Raw genomic sequence first — 20,332 nt, 5'->3', positions numbered from 1 at the left:
CGTATGGATGAATATGCCAGGTTACACCTGTGAAGATGGAGCACATAGCATATGATGTGCTGTATGGATGCATCTAAAGGGTTGATTGTATTGTTACGGCAGTAAATTACAAATCGTTTCCACTTTGCGGCATAGCATGCTCTAGTGGTAGGACGTCTGGCTTCCATGATCATGTTCATGCAATCAGGGGGAAGGTTAAGGTATCCAAATTCTAAGATTTCAGGAGCCAGATCGCCAGGTTGAGCTGAGCTGGGTCCGGGTGCCTGATTTCTCCATGGTTCTGGGTTAGGAGGCATGGGGACAGGTGCAGTTTTTGATGTGGCACCACCGATAGCTGTAGTAGTGTGGTGTACCACGGCTGCCTGGCCCATGTTGGGGCTACCAGAATGAGTGTGAGGGAGTGCTGTTGTAGCTTCCTTACCACTAACGGAATTAGTGGGAGAGGTGGAAAGGCGTATGCAAATCTGCCTGACCAGTTCATCCATATTGCATTGCCTTTGGACAATGGGTGTGGGTATCTGGTGGCGAAGCTTGGGCATTTTTTGTTTTCGTGGGTGGCGAAGAGGTCTATTTGAGGATGCCCCCACTGTTGGAAGAATGGGTGAAGAACTTGTGGATGCAGTTCCCATTCATGTAGTTGTTGCGTTTGTCTGCTGAGCAGATCTGCCATGGTGTTTTGTACGCCTGGAACGTGCTGTGCCAGGAGAAAGATGTTTTGGGGAATTGCCCATCTCCATATGCTCTGGGCTAAGCGGGAGAGCTGGGGAGAGTGTGTCCCCACCTGTTTTTGGATATAATACATTGCAGTCATGTTGTCTGTGCGAATGAGGACTGCTTTGCCCGAAATCTGTTTTTGGAAGGATTTTAGGGCTAGAAAGATCGCCAAGAGCTCCAGATGGTGGATGTGGAGCGATTTTTGCTGTGGCGTCCATAGACCTTGCATGGTGAGGTGTAAGAGGTGCGCTCCCCAGCCGGAGAGCGATGCGTCCGCTGTTAGAATCACCTGAGGAACCGGGTCCAGGAACGGCCGCCCGTTGGAAAGGTTTGTGGTGTTCCACCACTGCAGAGAGTGATGGGTGCGGCCGTCCACCAACACCAGATCCGTCAGCTGACCCTGGGCCTGGTTCCACTGTTGTGCTAGGCACTCTTGAAGTGGACGCATGTGGAGTCTTGCGTGGGGGACTATGAAAATGCAAGACGCCATCATTCCTATGAGCTTCATAAACACTCTTGCTGGAAGAGAGTGTTGAGGAAGGAATGTTTTGCGCAAGGCTTGTATGCTTGCGATTCTGGCTGAGTTTGGATAGGCAATACCTTTGGAGGTGTCTATAGTGGCCCCGAGATATTGCTTTGTGTGAGACGGTATGAGGTGGGACTTTTGGTAGTTCACCGTGAAGCCTAGCTGGTGGAGCAGTTGGATGGTGCTGTTTGTATGTTGCACACATTGGTGGTAGGACGCAGCTTTTATCAGTCAGTCGTCCAAGTAAGGGAAGACGTGAATATGTTGACGTCTGAGGTGTGCTGCTACTACTGCTAGGCATTTGGTAAACACCCGTGGTGCGGTGGTGACCCCGAAGGGGAGAACCGTGAATTGGTAATGCTGACCGTCCACCATGAACCTGAGGTACTTCCTGTGAGAAGGGTGTATTGGAATGTGAAAGTATGCGTCTTTCAGATCCAAGGTAGTGAGAAAGTCTCCCTGACAGAGGAGCGGGAGGACTTGTTGTAGGGTGACCATGTGGAAATGATCTGAGTGTATGTAGGCATTTAGAGGCCGGAGGTCCAGAATGGGCCTCAGGGTCCCGTCTTTCTTTGGTATTAAGAAATACAGAGAGTAGACCCCTAGATTTTGCTGATTGACGGGGACCTGCTCTATAGCGTGTTTTTGGAGGAGGGAGAGCACCTCCTGTTTGAGTAGTGTGGAATGTTCTTGAGACATTGGACGGTGTCTTGGTGGCATATTGGGTGGGGTAGATGTTAGCTCGAGACAGTACCCTGACCGAATAATTTGGGTCACCCATTTGTCCGATGTTATGGACTCCCATGCGTGGATAAAGTTTTGCAGTCTGCCCCCGACCGGAGTGGGATGGTCTGGGGGGAGGGAAGGGGAGTCATTGTGCGGGGGGGGGTGGCAGAACGGGTGGTGTTCGTTTTGCCCCCGCCCTTATTGTTGTTGCCTCTGTAACCACCCCTTTGGTAGCCCTTTGAAAAGGTATTTTGAGGAGGGGACTTGTAGGAGGTAGAGGCGCTATCGGTGGAGTAGCCTCTGCCTGTGCTACGAAAGGATGAGCGTCGAAAGGAGCGTTTAGGGGCCTGTGATTGTAGTGCCCCCATAGACTTTGCTGTGTCTGTGTCCTTTTTCATCTTTTCTAACGCTTCGTCCACCTTTGGCCCAAAGAGAGTTTGCTGGTCAAAGGGGTGATTTAGTATGGACGCCTGGACTTCAGGCTTGAACCCTGAGATCCTGAGCCAGGCATGACGACAAAGCAGGACACTAGTATTTATGGCTCTAGACACTTAATGGAGGCGTTAGTAATTAGTTTGCCCTCCTGTATTAGTTCATGAGCTTTGCGTTTGTGTTTTTCGGGGAGGTGCTGGATAAGAGCCTCAAGCTCGTCGTAGTGTGCTCTGTCATAGCGCGCAAGTAGCGCTTGTGTATTTGCAATGCGCCACATGTTTGCAGCTTGGGAGGCGGTGCGTTCGCCAGACACGTCTAAAAGTTTGGATTCTTTATCCGGCGGGGGGGCTTCTCCGGAGGACTGGGAGTTAGCCCGCTTTCTAGCTGTGGACACAACTAGGGAATCTAAGGGAGCAAGGCCCTTAATGTATGCAGGGTCTGTGGGTGCCGCCTTATACTTTTTTTCTATTCTAGGGTTCAATACCCTGGCCCTGACGGGATCTTTGAACACCTCTGCAGCATGCTTGGTGACACCTTTGAGCATGGGCAAGATAGATGTGGACTTGTCCTGAATGTCAAATGTATGCAGTAGGAAGTCGTCTTCCACTGGTTCACTATGCATTTCCACCCCATGGTAGTGTGCTGCTCTCTGCACTAAGTGGTGAAACCCTAAGGAGTCCTCTGGAGGAGACGGCCTGGATGGGTATAGGTCGTCCTGAGGCACATCCCGTATGTCCGGGTTTTGGTAGTCTTCCCATGGGTCTGGGGTCCCCGGTGGAGTGGGGTCCATTGGGGCGTCCGCTGGGTCATAATCTGGATCCCCGTAATCCGGATCTGGGGACGGGGGTCGGGGAGTGATGAGGTAAGGGTGGCGGAGACCAAGGAGGGGGAGGGGGTGGAGGAAGTGGAGGAGGCAGAGGAGGAGGTAGTGGGGAAGGTACTCTGAGAGGAGAAGTAGCAGAGTCCTTCCGCTTGGGTGGTGGAGGAGGAGCCGGAGTGTCAAGGCGTCTTTTTTTGATAATTAAAGTCAATAGCCCAGTCTTTGGATCTTTAAATAGAGTCTTTTGCAAAGGGTCTGGTGTAAACAGATCCAGTGGCGCCGAATCGTCCGCTGGCACCGATGGTTTCGGAGCCGAGGGCTTGGATGGTTTCTGTGCGCCATGCTTTTTTGGAGCCTCCGGTTTTTTCGGCGTCGAAGGAGTTTTCGGCGCCGGAGCGTCGGTGCCGACAGATGTGTTTGGTCGGCACCGAGAGTCCAGGCTTAGGCACCGGTGGCTTCGGAGTCGAGCTGGGTATCACTTTCTTCGATGCCGGATGGTGTTTTTCGGCACCAGGCGTTGGCTGGCTCGAGCCCGAGCTGCCGTGAGACTTTTGAGGCTTCGACACCGGGCCCGAAGGTGGGGTGATGGAAGCTGTGTGCTTGGTTTTACCCAGGCCTGCAGGCGAGGGTGTAACCTGAGTCTCTTTGGTTTTGGGCGCGGGGGTGGGAGGGGGGTACAGTACTCACGACCCGCTGCGCCGGTGTGATGTCCTCCACGTCGGAGTCGTCGGCCTCGGAAGCGCTGACGACGTTGTCCTCCTGCTCGGTGTGTAGTTGCCCCGAAGCTTCGACGTCGTCTCCGAAGATGTCCGGTGGAGCTGCGGTCGATGAGTGCGCCATGGTGCGTCGAGCTCTTCGATCCCGGATGGTCTTTTTTGATCGAAAAGACTTAGACGGGGCAGTCTCTGGCCTCGTATTCTGGAGAGAGGCAAAGGTTACACACCTGATGGAGGTCGGTGTGGGGAAATTTAGACCCACATTTTGGGCACTTTTTGAACGGAGTCCTTTCCATCGGCCGGGACCGGAGTCGAGGAGGGCCCGAAGGCCGGTGCCAATGTACGGAATGGAGAAAAGTGCCGCTTCGAGAGATGAAGATATGATGAAGAAACTCGAAGAACGAGGATTTTCCGTCGAGGCTGGAACCGTAGAAGTTCGAAGCCGGAGCACGAAGTACCACATCCGAGCCCGATGGCGGAAAAAAACAATCCGAGGATGGAGCCGAAGCCCATGCGCAGTACGGACCGAAGGAGGAGTCACCGAACTCGTGACTTCCGAAGACTGTCCAAAGAACAAAAACAAACTGCAAACATCCGGGCCCAACACCAGATGGCGATCTATGCTAAGTGTACAATCTGCAGCTCATATGCCTCGAACATATGTTTCTCCATCAGTGGACACCAATCCATGTCTATTTTCCATTGTTCAAAGTCTGGAAGCTGCGACAAGCCCCACTTTCGGAGCATTTTTCTCCTTGCCACCATGAGACCCACCCTACAGAATCTTTGCAGCGTCATTTTACCCCAAATATCAAGAATTGCCAATATTTCCTGTGACTGGGTCCTGTAGGCCATCTAGGACTGTAAGGCACTGTTCCCCCCGCCAGCCAAAAGGGACATATCGCTGGGCAGGCCCAGAATGTGTGCGCAAAGGTACCATTTAGGTCTGAATTGTGCAAGCATCGATCGGTCTCTGCACAGCCGGGCCTTGCCAGCAACACCCTCATCAAGTATGCCCGGTACAGGCTCTTCAGCTGCACCAGCCTGAACCCTCAACATATTGCCACCTTCCTGGGTGCAGCCAACTCCTCCCCTCCAAAAAATACGGGGGGCGTAGGGTGGATTTGAACCCTTGCAGTGGAGGTGCCTAGGACACCAAAGCTTGTGTAAATATTTGACCCATTCAGTCATTTGTCAGGGTTGCGAACAAACAGGGGGGCCAAATCCAAACTGTTTCCATTAAGAGAGAGTATTGCCATAATGTCAACATAGCTAGCTACAACTGGTATGCAATGTAAGATGCAATGGATGGCAATATAATAAATACAAATTAAAGAATAAAATACAAATTTTAAAAAAAAATTAAAAAGTAAAGGCGCGTTAATTGCTTTTTATGGGTCAATGCCGTTTCGAAGGGCCTCTTAGTACTGCTCACAGGAAGGTTAGTTCTAGCTAAAATTTACCCAGGCTCAGTTGATACTTCCTGAATAGTCCTGAACCCTTATCCTGAAACCTCTTCAAGAACTTGCCACTCACTTGAAAATAATACAGAGAAAAGAAACCTAAACGTGATCTGGGAGTAGCGGATTTGCAGCACTATTACTTAGCAGGATAGAAGCCTTGGGTGGCAAGATAGAAGACCATGCAGTTAACAGCAGAGACAAGATTTGTAGATCAAGCATTAATTCAAATGTCTATACAATGACCATCGAGGGAAAGAACTCTCCAGGGAGATGCCCATTACTTGTGAGTAGACACAGCAAGAAGACCATGGGCCAGATATCTCAAAATAGTGAAACTGAAGATAGCATTGCCCCCAGATAGTTACTGCTATCGTCATGTCCTAGGTTTGAGACAAAGGTGTGGGGACAAATCAAGAAGATTGGTCGACAGAATGTATTCATTACATTAGAGACTTATTTGAAACCGGTAAACCATGTCATTTTATGGGCTTTGGCAGGCACACTGTTGCAGCAAGACGATTTCTCACACAGTCAACTAACAGAGGATAACATGGGGCTGTGGATTCAACGTAACGCCCACTGAAAAAGTATTGAAGACACTGTTAGTTATGTAAAGGACAAGAAGTAGTCACTCAATTATACTTTGTTTTGAGAATCAATGCCCCTCCGGTGCTCAAAGCGCACAAGTAAGGCCAGGAGAGTGACCTGGACTTCACATTCTCAAAATAAGAAGGGGCCAGAATGAGTGGCTTTATGACCAGTGCATCCAGAATAGCATAGTTCAAATAGATCAAATGTAACTATCTTCACCAAACATATTTAACCACTTGACACCTGTGTAAACTATACAAGGACCTGCCAACTATATGCCCAAGATATAAGACAGCAGAGGTCTATTCTATACTCATAGCATAGGACTGCTCAGAGTTGAAATATTACTGGGAAACTGCCAAAAACAGAGACTAAAGTAAAGGGCAGAGTGAATCTAAACCATAGAACAGGTGTGGTGAGAGTTATGCCGCATCATAAAACCAAAGCAAGTTAAAAGCACATTTATTGACCTTGTTAGGCTGATCGCCAAGACACAAACTGCATTATCTTAGAAAACCGCTTCCACTCCACAAATGAGGAGATGGACGTCGGAAACACAACTTTCGGCAGAAGCTCAAATTAAGAATATAAAGAAATATGTTAAGAATCTGATATGCTAAGATCAATAAATTGGGATATGAAACTGTTGCGGTTTCCTATAGGAGATGACCTATAGTCATCACTATAATAGTTCAGAAACAGATCTCTTTATACTGTGATCAAGAGTGGTAATGGGGATACAGGTTAGTTAAAAATAAAATGTGCTATTGGAAGTGTACCAAATTACGCAGCTTAACTTCACACATATTTATAGGTGAAAGTACCAAATTTCCATTTATGAGACAGTTGCTTCAGTGCCCGGTGAAAAGCATTGGAGAAGTTAAGAGGTTTTGGAGTAGCATTCTTCAATTACTGTTTTTTGTGAGGTTGCCTAGGAGTAATCCCATTATTTGCAGTCTACTGTTAGAATGTATGACTGTGGGGTCTTTCCATATTATGACAAGACCAGGAGGTGAGGATTATGCTATTCTTTCTCAGCTTTATTTTTCTCCAGCACCCTTCAACATTTAACAAAAACGTGGCTTTCCCCATGAACCACCATGAAAAGGAACAAGAAAAACTTCAAGCAATCAGAGTCCATTGTGTATTATAAAGACCATCTTCCACCTCTATGCTCCCTCTTTCTTAGTTGCTCCAGCAGTCCTAAAAGGAGTATTGGCAGCTCTGTTATTAAACTGTAATTGTGGTGTTGATTTCTGCGATTGGCACTAACCGGCATTTTTTCTTCACAGCCAGACACTGCGTGAGCGCACTCAGGGCTCCATGCAAGTTGTATGAAACAGTTGAGCGGGTGCGGCAGGACAGGTTGAGCCAGCAGCACACCAGAGGGTGCTCAACTGCCCACGCCTCACTGTAGATGTAAGTCTCTAAGCTCCGCAGTCAACGTGCAGGACTTTCAATCCTGTGGCGGGAACGTATCGCCCGCCATGAAACCTCAGCCCTCCCTGCGCAGCCCAGAAGCTAAACACCCAATGGGGGACTGTACTCACAGGACCTTTGTCTACGCAGGAAGAGCTTGGGTCAGTATTTAGCACTGTATAGCACAATGGTGCACAGTACTGCTGGGACAAAGCACAAGCCTGCGTCAAGTAATCGAATGGCTGAATCGTCCCAGGGCTAGAACCCCAAGTGTCCTTTGAACTTACATCAACTGGCTCGCTCCAGCAGTACATACTTAGAAGCGTGCCACATGCTCCAGGTCCTGAAACATTACTGCTGCTGTAAGACAATCATGCTACAAGAAGGAGAGGGTGCCTACAGAGGAGGAATCAGTTTCCATCCTTCCTTCCGATAAAGTTCTGTGAGGTGGTGAGGCCTAGCGGCAGAATCCACCTCGGAGCCCTTTGAGGTGAAGCAAATGCAGCTAGCCTACATTTTCCCAGACCCCCTGTAGTTCAGTTTAAAGCATCCCTGCCCTCTGGGCCCCCCACAGTTTATGGGGCAGCATGGTAAACTGCAAAGACCCAAAAAGTGAGCAAGGCATTGTTCTGGACACCTTCAAAAGATTGGCCTTATCACACTCCTGTGCAACTCAGGGAACCACCCAGACGACAGTCTCTCCAGGGTACACCCCGAATTAGGACGATGACTACTCCAAAGGAGATTCAGAGGGATAGGCGGGCCCTTCCAGATCTTGGCGCCCGTCTCAAGACACAACCTCAGGCACTACAGTCTAACCCTCAGGGACCTAGTGCCTCTAACTCAGATATTTATGACCTGGAAAAGCCTACAATACCCACACTCCTCTAAATGGTTGCAGGCAGACATCGTGGCCACGTAAGTAACTAACCACCTCTGCAAACCCCTAGAGAAGGAGGAGGTGAGAACCCTTCCTCGCAGGTAAGGTCGCCATGAACCTGTAAATCGATGCTAGAATGGCTACTGTCTTGGAGAAGCATGTTCAGGATCCGAAGAAAGGTATCAACCACTCTTGGCGGTCGGGTCAGAATAAAAATTGTTAGATGTCACAGGCCCCTCACAAAAACCCTGTTTATGGCCGGAGGCAGCCAAGTAATCAGGTTCCCTCAATTCCCCAGACGTCCGTCAGGTTGGGCCTAGAGAGCCATACATTTCTTGGGGAACCCGAGCAGTGCCCCATTTAAGGCAAGGCGTTGCTCTCTTCTGATAAAGATGGTGGAAAAAATAAAAAAGTCAGCAGCCAGAGACGGTGATAAACAAGAATTCAACGAGTGGTTGATTTATTGGCATATCAGCACTTTAAAACGAAGGCCACCCACCTCTTGAGGGACCTGTGTCCCAACAACTGGATGATGGAGCTAGATCTAACAGACACATGCTTGGCGGTCACCCTACCCCCCATTCCCCCATCTATGCGCCTCATTAGTGATTTCTGCAATTCCAGTGGATAAGTTAAGTGGTCAAAATCATGACAGTACCAAATCGACCAGTCTTTGGCGCCGTGTTTTTTATTAAACTACTGAAACCGGAGATCACAGAGAATCTGCTGAATAGTCTACTTGGACAAAATCACCATTGCCCCAAGAGACTGTCAGAACACCTTGAGATGGCGGTACAGTTGCTGGAAGACCTAGGCTTTATCTTCACAAAATTAAGTCGCTTCTCATGCCAGCTCAGCAAATTTACATTCCTGGGGTTTGTCACAGACTACAAAGGAAAGACATTGAGCTTACTCTCCCAGAAGATATTGAAGATCTGTCGGGAGATGCGCAAAATGCTCTTGAAGCACTCTACTTCACAAACAGATTGCCAACCTGGTGGGTGTATGGTCTTCCTCAATACAGGCGAGATTGCCATACCTGTTCCATTACAGGGATCTGCAACGACTCCAAGCTGATCATCTCCGCAAAGGATTGACAATCAAAGATGGTTCCTCTGACTGAAGTCAAGGAGGAAATGAGATGGAAGTTGCATCACAGAGCCGTAGAACAAAAGAGAGATATTCGGTTCGGACCTGGACATTGTGATAGTCATATGACAGCAAAATAGGCTGGTACACATGGTGTAGAGTCCTACAAAGGAGGAAAGTGGTCAGCTCAAGAGCAACAGTTCCATATAAACTGCTTAGAAAGGATATATCAACCATCTTGGGGGAGGGAGTGGGGTGAAAATCGAAGCACCTAGCAGACCAGGCCAGGGACTTTTGTACCTTTTGCCTGCACAAAACTGTCACAACAGAATATCTCTCCAGCAAAGCTAACAGAGCGGCGGACTGGTGCTCCAGAAATTAGCAAGACAAACCTATAAAAACTAGATCCAGTGTTCTTTTTGACGATAAAGCACAGATGGGTGCCCTTCACAGTGGACCTCTTTGGGTTGAGACTGTATCAGACACATAGGTATTTCAGTTGGAGACCAGATCCCCTCGCTGAGATGGTGCATGCCTTCCTACGAGATTGGATTCAGGAACGAGATTATGACGTACCCCCTTTAACAAGGATCATGCGACGGTTGACACAAGTGCGAAGACTAGGTGCAGCCCTAGCGCTGATCACACAAATATGGAGATAGCATGTTTGATTACCAGTCCTGATGGACTTTCCTGAAATTCTCTAATCTGTTGACCCTAATCGCAGAATCTTCACAGAGATGCCCTTGGGAACCCTCACCATCTGGTGCTGCAGGGAAAATTACAGCTTGTGGCATAGAGAAATGCAGGGAAAGATGGAGAATTCCAGGACTTTCCGTAGAAGGCTTAGCGATTACTGGCAGAGCATGGACAGAAGGCACAGTCAAATGCTATAGACCAGATAGGATGAGATGGCTACTTTAGTGTCTTCAAAGGAGTACAGATCCCATGAAGTCCGATGTTGTCCAAGTTCTGAACATCTTATCCTCTTTGGCCATGGATGGCATGGCCTATAGGTCTATTAATACCTTCAGGTCAGCCATTTCTATAGGTCACCTCCCAATATATGGTTCTCCAGTTTGGGTAGGAGGTGAGGAGGGGGGACCCTTTGATAAATAAATTGATATGGGGCATTCAACTGTCCCCAGTATCTGGAACGGAGGTGTTCTTCCCTGTGAGATGTCACCAAGGTACTCAATCTTTCTGTCACGGCAAAATAACTAGCATTTCTCCAGGAATGAACTATCAGGTAAGATGGGCATGTTAATATGCTGTTTCATGCCGAAGGGTATCCGGTATTTGAGGTCTAGACATCTCAGGTAGGGTTTTTACCTCCGATGGGGAGACCTTTCATATCTCAAGGAGGACAAAATTAAACTCTAGAGTGATTGAATATTCAGCTTTTAACAAAATACCCAAACTGTGTGTGGTAAGATGCCTTTAGGCTTATGAGAACATGAAGAAAGAATTGCGGCCTCCAGTAGAATGGCAACTCCTGGTTTCTATTTAGAAAGCTCTTCAAGGTGGGTACCTCCCCAACCATAGCAAGGTGGGTACGATGGACGATGCAGGCATAGATACAGCAATGTTGGTGCTTACTCCGTTAAGAGGGACTATGGCCGCCAAAGTTCTCTCATTAAGTGCAACACTGGAAGATATAATCAGTGCTGCAGAATGGTCCTCAGACTCCAAGTTTAAGACGTTTTATTTCAAGCTAGTTTTAGACATGGCATCCTTGGTGGTGGATAGACCTATAAGAATAATCTTCACCTCCTGTCCAGGCACTGAACATAAAATTCCCTAGCTTACGTAACAGAAAGTTTCAGTTCTATTAAGTACATGGAGACGAGAATTATTCCCAGCAGACGATCACAAGGATTGTATTGCGTCCATAATAAAGGAACTGGTACAAGTTACGCACATGAGGTACAAGTGGAAGGCCTCACAAGTTATAGGTATCAGTTTTTTTTTTTAATTTTAATGAATTGAAGTAGTTGTGGTATTAGAATTAAGAGGTTTCCAAATGAACGAACTCTGGTATTGTAGGCAACATGGATTACAAGGGTAGGATGGGGACACTTATCCTAAGGACTGAACACCAAACAGGAGTGAAGACTGCAGAGATTATGGTCAATGTCACAAGAAGAAATAGGGAGCGTAGGGTAGGAAGACAGACTATATAATACACAATGGACTCCAATTGGTTCAAGTTTTCTTGTTCCTGTCCCGGTGGCCATGGGAAAGGTAAGTTTTCTGTTAAATGTTGAAGGCTGCTGGAGAAACAAAGTTTAGAAAGAAATACATAATTCTCGCCTGCTTGTCCTTCACAGAATGTAAACTTTCCGTTATAAAACCTCAAAAAAAAAAAAAGATTTTTTTTTCCCTTTTTAAATTACTACTTGCCCCTTCCTACACTACCAAAAAGAGAACGAATCCTTACCTTCCCACTCTCGTCATCCGAGGACTTATGGTTGTGGCTCTGTGCTGCTCTAAATCCCCAGATTGGCACAGACACTGGCAGCGACTTGGCATACTGTTGGAATGCAGACTGAGAGGGTGGGTTACCAGGTACTTCCTCGCTTAGACTGCCATCTTAAAAACAAGAAGAGACAAACACTCAATAACATATCATTTGCTTCCAAATCTGTAGTTAACCAATTCAAAATCATGCCAGAATAAGCAAATTCTCCACTTACCGTCTGTGCTTTCCTCTTGGTCAGACTCAAAGAAGGGCTCACACTCCTGACTAGTGGAATCTTCATCCATCACAAACATTCCTAAAACAAAACACAGGGATGGGTCAGCAATTGTCTACATCAAGCTTTACATCCTTTTATGATGCGTTTAACTAGTAGTTGCCGGTAGTTTGAATAACGAATTTAAAAGAAAAAAGGGCCACAAGGCATTCATACATTGAAAGTTTAGAAGTCTTTTCATCACTGTTGTGCGAAGAGGCAAAGCATTATTTCCGGGCATCACAGACCTATTGGATTTACTCTAGCAGGTTTGTTATACATGCATTAAAGGGCTGAAGCAGCAGGTATCACAGAAACAAATCCGTTAAAAATAAATAAAAAGAAATAAAAAGAAATGAATAAAAAGAAATAAAGCTCACTACTGGGGAAAAAAAAAAATATATATGTATATTCAATGTACACAGATTAACCAGAACAACTCCCTTCTATATATATTATTCCAGCTAAGGCATGGTAAGGAGAGCAATAGAGGTGGACTCTTCTTCCCCGGGTTTGCTTTGTAAGCTAATTTAGGCCACAGTTCGAAGCACAGAAGACCTAGGCCCCAGGTAATAAGAAAAGTTTTTTTGATCTATTGTTTCAATTTATGCAATTAATTAAATAATAAATGTTATTTAAGACATTTAAAATTCACTTAATGTTATTTAATTTCCAGCAGACGCTCTGTGCAGGATTTGTTAGACTGCATCATCATTTATTATGCTGTTCCATTTCTCTCTGTGCCTCCTCCTCATTCACATTAGAAACGGCAATCCTCTATTCTCCATGACAGGTTTCAGAGCAATTTAAGCTCACCGACAGTTGTCCAGCACAGCAGACATGTGGGTGGCACACCGAACTCAAGATTGTCTGTTAAGTCTGAGTTGGCTCGGTGCAGGGAAGAATGCTCTGCCTGGCGATACATAGAGCATGGTCAATCTGAAAGTACAGTGAGAAACCCTGCTCACCCTACAACATTCCTTTCATAAGAGGTCAAAGTGAGCGGGACCTACTTGAAAGACATTGATTTAAAAAAAAAAAAAAACATTGTTTTTTTACTAAATCAATGCCTATACTTTTGCTTACAACGTGGATGCTTAATGCCTCGAGTTGCCTCAGAGTGAGGGATGGAGTTGGTCCCCTATGCTGTCAAGTGAGAGAAAAGGACAGATGGGCACAGAGGAACCAAGCTTTCCCTCCAGGGTGCCACAATCTGCAATAAATAGAAATGTGTTCATTTCGTTATGCAACTAATCTAAAAGGTTGCTTAGGAGTAAGTATGGGCTTTAATTATTCTAAAAACAGACAGTGTTGACCTAGGAACAAAATCACTACATATGCATCAAAAACAAAGAAAGATCAGAGCCGTAGCCTAAGAGCACTGAGGGTATTAAAAAACCAAAACAATGTTGGGGGGGGAGCCGGGAAATTGATCCTAGAATGCTGAAAGGCAGTCTAGGTCATGTTCTAGTTAAGTAATTCCATTGTATATGAAAAGAATAAGCATGAAGGATCTGTCGGGGGAGAATATTCTGTCAACAGACCATTTGTGGAATTCTGTGTAAATTCAATATTTAAGAACACGTTAAAAAAAAAAATGCGAAAAAAATAATCAAAACCAGCTACAGTGACAAATCTTTGTTCGTAGATGCAGTATTAAAATCAGAGAAGGATGGCCAAGAAACAATGTTAGTGTAAAGAAGTGCATTTTTTTTTACGTGGCTAAGATGTGATAGGCGTTAGACATGCTGGTGTTGACTCCGTAATGAGCAAGAACCATGGCGATTCCAGACTAACAGTGGAGTACACAGCATAGATTCAAGGAGAATTCGAGTGGGCAGGATCAGACACAGGATTCTGTTAAATAGTCTTTGAATGGCACACCAAAATGAACAACCTATTTCCAATTTCACTGGACAATCCAGTAGTAATTAAGTCTTGAAGAAAAAAAACAATATCTTATTGCACATCTAGTGGATTGTCAACAAGTGTATATAGCGTCTGTCAAGTGAAAGGTTGACTTTCCCACTCAAACAAAATAGAGGAGAAAAAAGCCTTGGTAGGAAAGGAAAATAGACTTTCCTAAGCAACAAAGGGAGCGGTATTGATATTCTTGCTGCCTCCATCTTTCATCTGTTTAACAAACTGAGAATTAAGAATGGCCGAGTTTCACAAAATCTTTCTATACCAGTTCAATGCACAAATATCAGTACTATATGTATCACAAAAAATTCACACAAAGATTGAAAATTCACTTTTTACACTCATAGCCTCAATAAAACAATATAGCATCACATTTGAAATGTAGATTCCTTCCTGGATGCCACAAGCTTTTTGTGATACTGCATGCCTAACGATTCTAGTTTGGTTAGTACTATGGTGGAACATAATTTTGATATGAATTTGCACTCTATTAGCATTTTCTCCAACATTGCCCATTGGTACTGGCTCCTACTATTAACTGAACATTAAGTTGTTTGATCTGTTTACCCGACCAGTGAGGCAGGTAAGTTATTTATGCCAATGAAAGTGTACCTTCAAACATCTAGAAATTCTGCAGGTCTTAGAGTCTGGTATCTGACCTGGTTCTGTAAGCTTCTGTGTATTTGTTTTCTCTCATTCATGGAATTACTGAAATTCTTATTAGCACAAAAAATGAGAATGCAATGCTTAAAGATGTGGTGTATGATGTTGATGTTCCATGAATTTACTTGGGAAATACTTGCCTTGACAAACAATTCGTACTTTTTTGCATGCAGGACTGCCTTGCCTGTCCTCTGAAAAGTGGCTAGGACTGCAAACCATTTAGTTCAATAATTGCTAAATGACCTTTTGTCAAATACGACACCTAATCATATCCAGCTTATAAACCGAAATCACTCCACACTCGTCCTTACTCTTGCACTTTCTTTCCTGTGGAAAACATGTTTCAAAGAATGGCAGCTATGGATTTCAGTAAATTTTCTTTTAGGCCCACGTCTTGTGATAAATGGAAGGTTCATAGCTGGAATAGTTTATACAGTACAATTTAAAAATAAAAAGCCTATCCATAGAAAGGCTACAGAAAGAAACCAGAAAGCTGAAAGATAAAGGATACAAAAAAACTTGCATAGGCGTCCTTAATCATCGATTGAACAATTAAACAGCCATCTTCTTCCTTACTGTATGAAATCTTCCTTTATGTGTGATCACCACAGGTTTACCATTTTATTGCTGTCCAGTGCCCAGTGTATGTGCACCGACTCTTAAAACATGGTGAAATAGACTAATCACTGACTTGCGTATTTAGCTTTTCTATGAAGTCACAGTATATATAGCGCGGTAATACAGTCATGGCATGATATATGTGGACTGCAGCACTTTTACAAAAACAAGATGCGACAGTTAAACACCTCACTTTTAAATATTAGTTATCCCTATGTAAGTTTTGCAACCCACAAGGTAGGGTGCATGGTATGGAAAAGTGAGACATGTAGAACATTTATTTTATCCTGTCCCAAAAGTTCAAGGCCTTAAAAAGCCATATTCACTGTGACAGGCCTAGCTGTCCTATGCAAAAAACAGATTGCCGTTTATAACCACTATTAATTTATCTCTGGAATGGGACCAGCTACAAAAATTAAACCACCATTTTACTAATTATTTAAAACCCAATTCAATAGTGAAGACAAACTTTTGAATAAATATTAAGGAAAAGTAATCTTTAGAAAACTACCCTTTATCTGCTGGATTGATCAGAAGGCTAGTTAGTGTAAGCGTCTGCCAGCTCGAACCCTGTGCTATACATTGAATAGGCTTGAAAGAGGAGACATGCCTCCCAGGAACAAACAATAGATTGACCTGAATGGGCAAAGACGACTCCTCTAAACACCACAGAATAGTCAAAATGGGAGCTGTGGACATTCTGTGACACCACACTGTCAAATCCCTACTGGCAGGTCTTTTAAGCCACACGTAACACTAGAGGCACACCTGAAAGTGAGAGAACAGGATACTAATACAATACTTGTGGATCCCCGGTCTGGTTGCTAAAGGGCCTTGTTTTTGTCCTATCAGACTTCTTTCTCTGAAGCAGGTTCTGTACCCATAACAAACACAAACTGGATGTTAGTTTTAGATATGGGGGGACACTAGGAGATCACAGTATACTAACCCCCACACACACCCAGCCCTCAGAGTCCAAGTCCAGTATGGTTGAAGACTTTCTCCATCTTGAAAATACTCAGACACATGGCATTTTGGGCTAATTTGCAGTAAGGCAAACAGGAACCAATGCAAACATGGATAGGGCTACTCCTGGGAACTTTTACCCCATTGGTTAGGGAGGAGCCACCAATAAGCTGTTGCCAGGCATAAATGTGGCATCCCAGGAACCCTCTTCATAACATTTTCTAGACCTGCTGACTGACCTGTGAAGAGCCCTGAAAGACTGAACCTACTGCATTTTGTACCCAGGTCAAAGAAGTGGGCTCCAAGGGTTAAACAGCTACACTCCTGTGCAGCTACATTGACATTACAAGCTGCAACAGGCCTTTTTCCAAAAGTGCCTAGTTAGTTGATTAGTGGCAACTTGACCTAGACTGGACACTGCTGTTGGCCTCTGCCCGAGACCTTGGAAGTCTGTAGATGCCTCGCCTGAAGTCCTGAGGAGAGGGGGGGGGGGGGGTAAAGGAGTTAAAAAGTGTACTGTAGTGGAGTAGAAAATAAAGGACTGAGTCAGAAGGTAAAATCTATGATCAGGGCGAGCCTGGTAGGTTTGGCTGACCTGCACTCCATCGCGGACAGCCTCAAATGACACCTAGTCCCTGATCTACAGAGATAATTGATTATATGAGCCAGTTTGCTTTTTGGCACCATTTTTACTTAAAAGGTTTCAAAAAAATTATAACACACACAAAATGAGGGGTGAAACCCCGAAACTGGTCCTAGGATGCTGGTTTCCAGTCCAGGGAGGGCCTGGCAGTTTAGGCTGGACTGTTTCCATTGGGCGCAGGGTCAAGACTGATTTGCATATGGCTGGGTTCAAACTGGAATGGCATGGGGAGAAAAGAAACGATGGCTTTAGGCCCAGATCTCTACTAGGGTGAATGTATGACATTGTGCTGCATTCGGTCCATAAATTGTTGTTTTTGCATAATCCTTGAATTGGGTAGTCTCTTACCCCAATTAATCCAGTTTCTTACACTTCTAATGTTCCTGCAAGACAATCAACGACTCCTAAAAGAGGAATTATAAAGCCTTCTCTAGATGAAACACAGAGGACGCCTGTTTCTGTGGCAAAAGTTTGACACCTCATATGGCTGTTGTATAGTCATTTCTCAGCCTATACTGCTTTTCATTTGTAAGCCGGTCAGAAACACACAGCTCACGGATGGCATGAATGCATATACATTCCTACAACAAGTTCAGAATTTCCATTTTCAATTCCATTTCTTGGCTGAACGGAAGCTTGCTTAACATTAACACATCTTAATGCAATAAACCTTTAGGACAATTACTCCTTTGAAAGGCCATATTTATTCATTACAATCATTTGAAATCTAACCTTACTCAGTGCTTCAAGTGGGGCAGGTCCCTCTGGGTCTCAGACCCAACAGCAATTAAAAACCCCATCAGGCCTTCTATTCAGGCCCCTAGCTTTATACATAACAAGCATTTACAATGCAATAGGTTTCGCACTTTCTAAACTTTGACCTACTGGCATTGTAAATGACAATGCCTTTTAGTTATGTACACTTTGTACTTCTAGTCCTTGCTTGCAGGTGTTCAAAACACACAAATAAAAGGCAGTGTCATTTACAATGCCAATAACGCAAAATCTCACAAATGCAAATGCATGTTACTCAACAGCATTTGCCTACGGGGATGTCCAAACGCTTACTAGTGTTAACGCAAAAAAGCTGACCAGCCCCTAATCTGCAGCAGACGGAGAAAAGGCCCGAGTAACAAAATAGCTGGTCCGGCTGTGCTTGAAGCGAATGATTAGCATATAGCAGTTCATTATTTTATGTGGTCTATCATTTTAATTTGTTACCTCGACCATAGGCAGGGAGTTCGGTGTGCCCCTCAGGCGTGAAATCTCCAGTGTGCGCTTCGACGAACCTCTGCAGCGGAGACTCCACCGAGGGTTCTGGCGGTCAATGAACCCATATCCCTTCCCCTCCCCCCTGCCGGCCTGAGCTGTTCAGTGCACACACGGCACATTTAACAAACAAGCCGAAGGCCCCTGTATATGAAACGCCCTCATGCGCACTCAGCAAGCGCACTCCTCTTCAGGGCCCCTGCCCGCTTCAGAAATCAAGGGAATATATATTTATTCAACCGTACTTCTTAACCGAGGCCGTATCGAGATACTCAACGGGTGGGAGTGTCTTTTTTTTTTTTTTTTTTAAATCCTACGTCCCAAATCTTTTTATGAAATATGTAGTTTTGCGACCTTTGCACATAGCTCTGTGAGGTCACAGAAATGTTATAATTAGACGTCAAGTGGCAGCACCTCATTTATGTGGACTTCATGTTAGTCTCGGACAAAAGCACTAAGATTTCTGAGATTGAATGGAACAAAAATAAATAAAAAGGCCATAAAAAGTCACCCTCACACTCGTATGTTTGTGTGAGGCAAGCTCCAAAACCTCGATCTTTACCTGCTATTACCAACAAAATGCATCCACAACCAGCAAATGTATTGTATTCAGAGGATCCAAGGTGCCCATGCAAGGCGTACACATTCTGCCAGCCTGGACTTTTAAGTCGCATCACTTTGTATTCCGGTGCTTGTACGTTTACCTCCCCACTAGAAATGCCGGTGCTTGTACGTTTACCTCCCCACTAGAAATGCAGTCAGGCTAGTACCGCGATGCAGATTACACAAACCGAAAAACTGTGCTGGCAGATTACTTATAACCTAGCAACTTCATGGCTATTTGTACCAAAGCCTCAAGTGGAAGTACAGAACTGAAAGCGCCAAGCAGGGGTTTCCTGATGTGAAGGGTGAGGGGAGAGAGTTGGTGTGCAGAATTGCAATTTAAGAGTTACCCTCGAGTACACCGTTCGCTATTTTTATACCAAACTCTGGTTCTTTGAACAAATGAAATGCGGATTTCGTTCTAGTTTGGCGCTGTGGTTTGTCCTGAATATTTTCAGTGTTTCTGCAACAGCATTTGCCATACTGCACGCGCCAGGCGATCTTGCACCGCTGCACCTGATGCTATAATAGCAGCCTTCCTGTGCTCTGCTGTGGGTGAGGGGACCTTGCCCTGCTGCAGCTGGCTGGTGCAGTGCAGCATAACTGACATTTTGACTGGGTGTGTACCCTCCATTGCGGGTCTGCAGGGCTTGCGTTTGGCCCCTCCATTGCGGATCTGCAGGGCTTGCGTTCGGCCCCTCCATTGCGGGTCTGCAGGGCTTGCGTTAGGTTTCCCTTCTGCAAGAAAGCCGGCAGCAGCAGTTTGCAGTGCGCAGTATGTACAACAGCGTTGCGTCCGCCTTCGTGTACATGAACACAGAAATCGTTGGGCATGCGGCAGTGATGGTAAAACGAGGTTTGGGCGATCTAGTGTTCTCCTGTACAGAAAGGTCCTTGGGGAGTGCGGGGCGGGGGTGGGGGAGGTGGGGGGGAGCACAGAAGTTCGGGGGCATAGGAGTTTCCATGTCGTAGCTCAGTGAGTGGAGAGCCTATGTAGCAATAGGCGATTCGAATCTTGGAGAGCCAGCTCACCTTTTTATCATTGAGAGCTCGATTATAGTTGATTTGCTTTTCTAGTAATGCTTATCACTTAAAGTCAAAAAGGGAGAATTAGCTTTGCAGAGTGTGCCTACTAGCAAGTATCATTACTGCATTATTATTATTAATGTCCATATTCCTCTTGAATGCTTACCGGTTACACTTTGGGTCTCCATTGTCTGACGAGAGAAAAATATAAATTTCATTGTATCTGATGGGTTAGCCTACATTTTTCTTCAACTTACAATTTATCTTTTTCGTTTATTTTCACTCCTTTAGGTTTGCCTTTATAAATGCCGAGGCTCACTGGGATTTCTCTTTTTGGAGAAGGAACAGCGGCCTTGGACGCATTTTCCATAATTTTTCATTGACTGAGAACAGGAAGAAATAACTTTATCTACTTTTTATAATTTAGGGTTAGTGTTTAGGTTTCTTACTGCAATAAAGTAGCATCTGATGTTTTATTAGTGGTAGTGCCAGAATTATATCGTCTTAACA

General features: G+C 45.2%; 1 protein-coding gene across 1 annotated transcript in view; it reads right to left on the bottom strand.

Annotated features, from left to right (window-relative positions):
• Nucleotides 1-20,332, bottom strand: part of AKT1S1 (AKT1 substrate 1) — a 55,012-nt gene that overhangs the window by 5,918 nt on the left and 28,762 nt on the right. The window contains exons 3-4 of the mRNA XM_085616193.1: nucleotides 12,073-12,153; nucleotides 11,817-11,968 (exon numbers count right to left, since the gene is read on the bottom strand). Coding sequence (XP_085472319.1) covers nucleotides 11,817-11,968; nucleotides 12,073-12,153 — 233 coding nt within the window. The remainder of the gene's footprint in view (nucleotides 1-11,816; nucleotides 11,969-12,072; nucleotides 12,154-20,332) is intronic.

This window comes from Triturus cristatus, chromosome 7 (genome assembly GCF_964204655.1).
Source record: "Triturus cristatus chromosome 7, aTriCri1.1, whole genome shotgun sequence".
NCBI classification, from domain to species: domain Eukaryota; kingdom Metazoa; phylum Chordata; class Amphibia; order Caudata; family Salamandridae; genus Triturus; species Triturus cristatus.
This window is presented reverse-complemented; position numbering and strand designations above follow the sequence as displayed.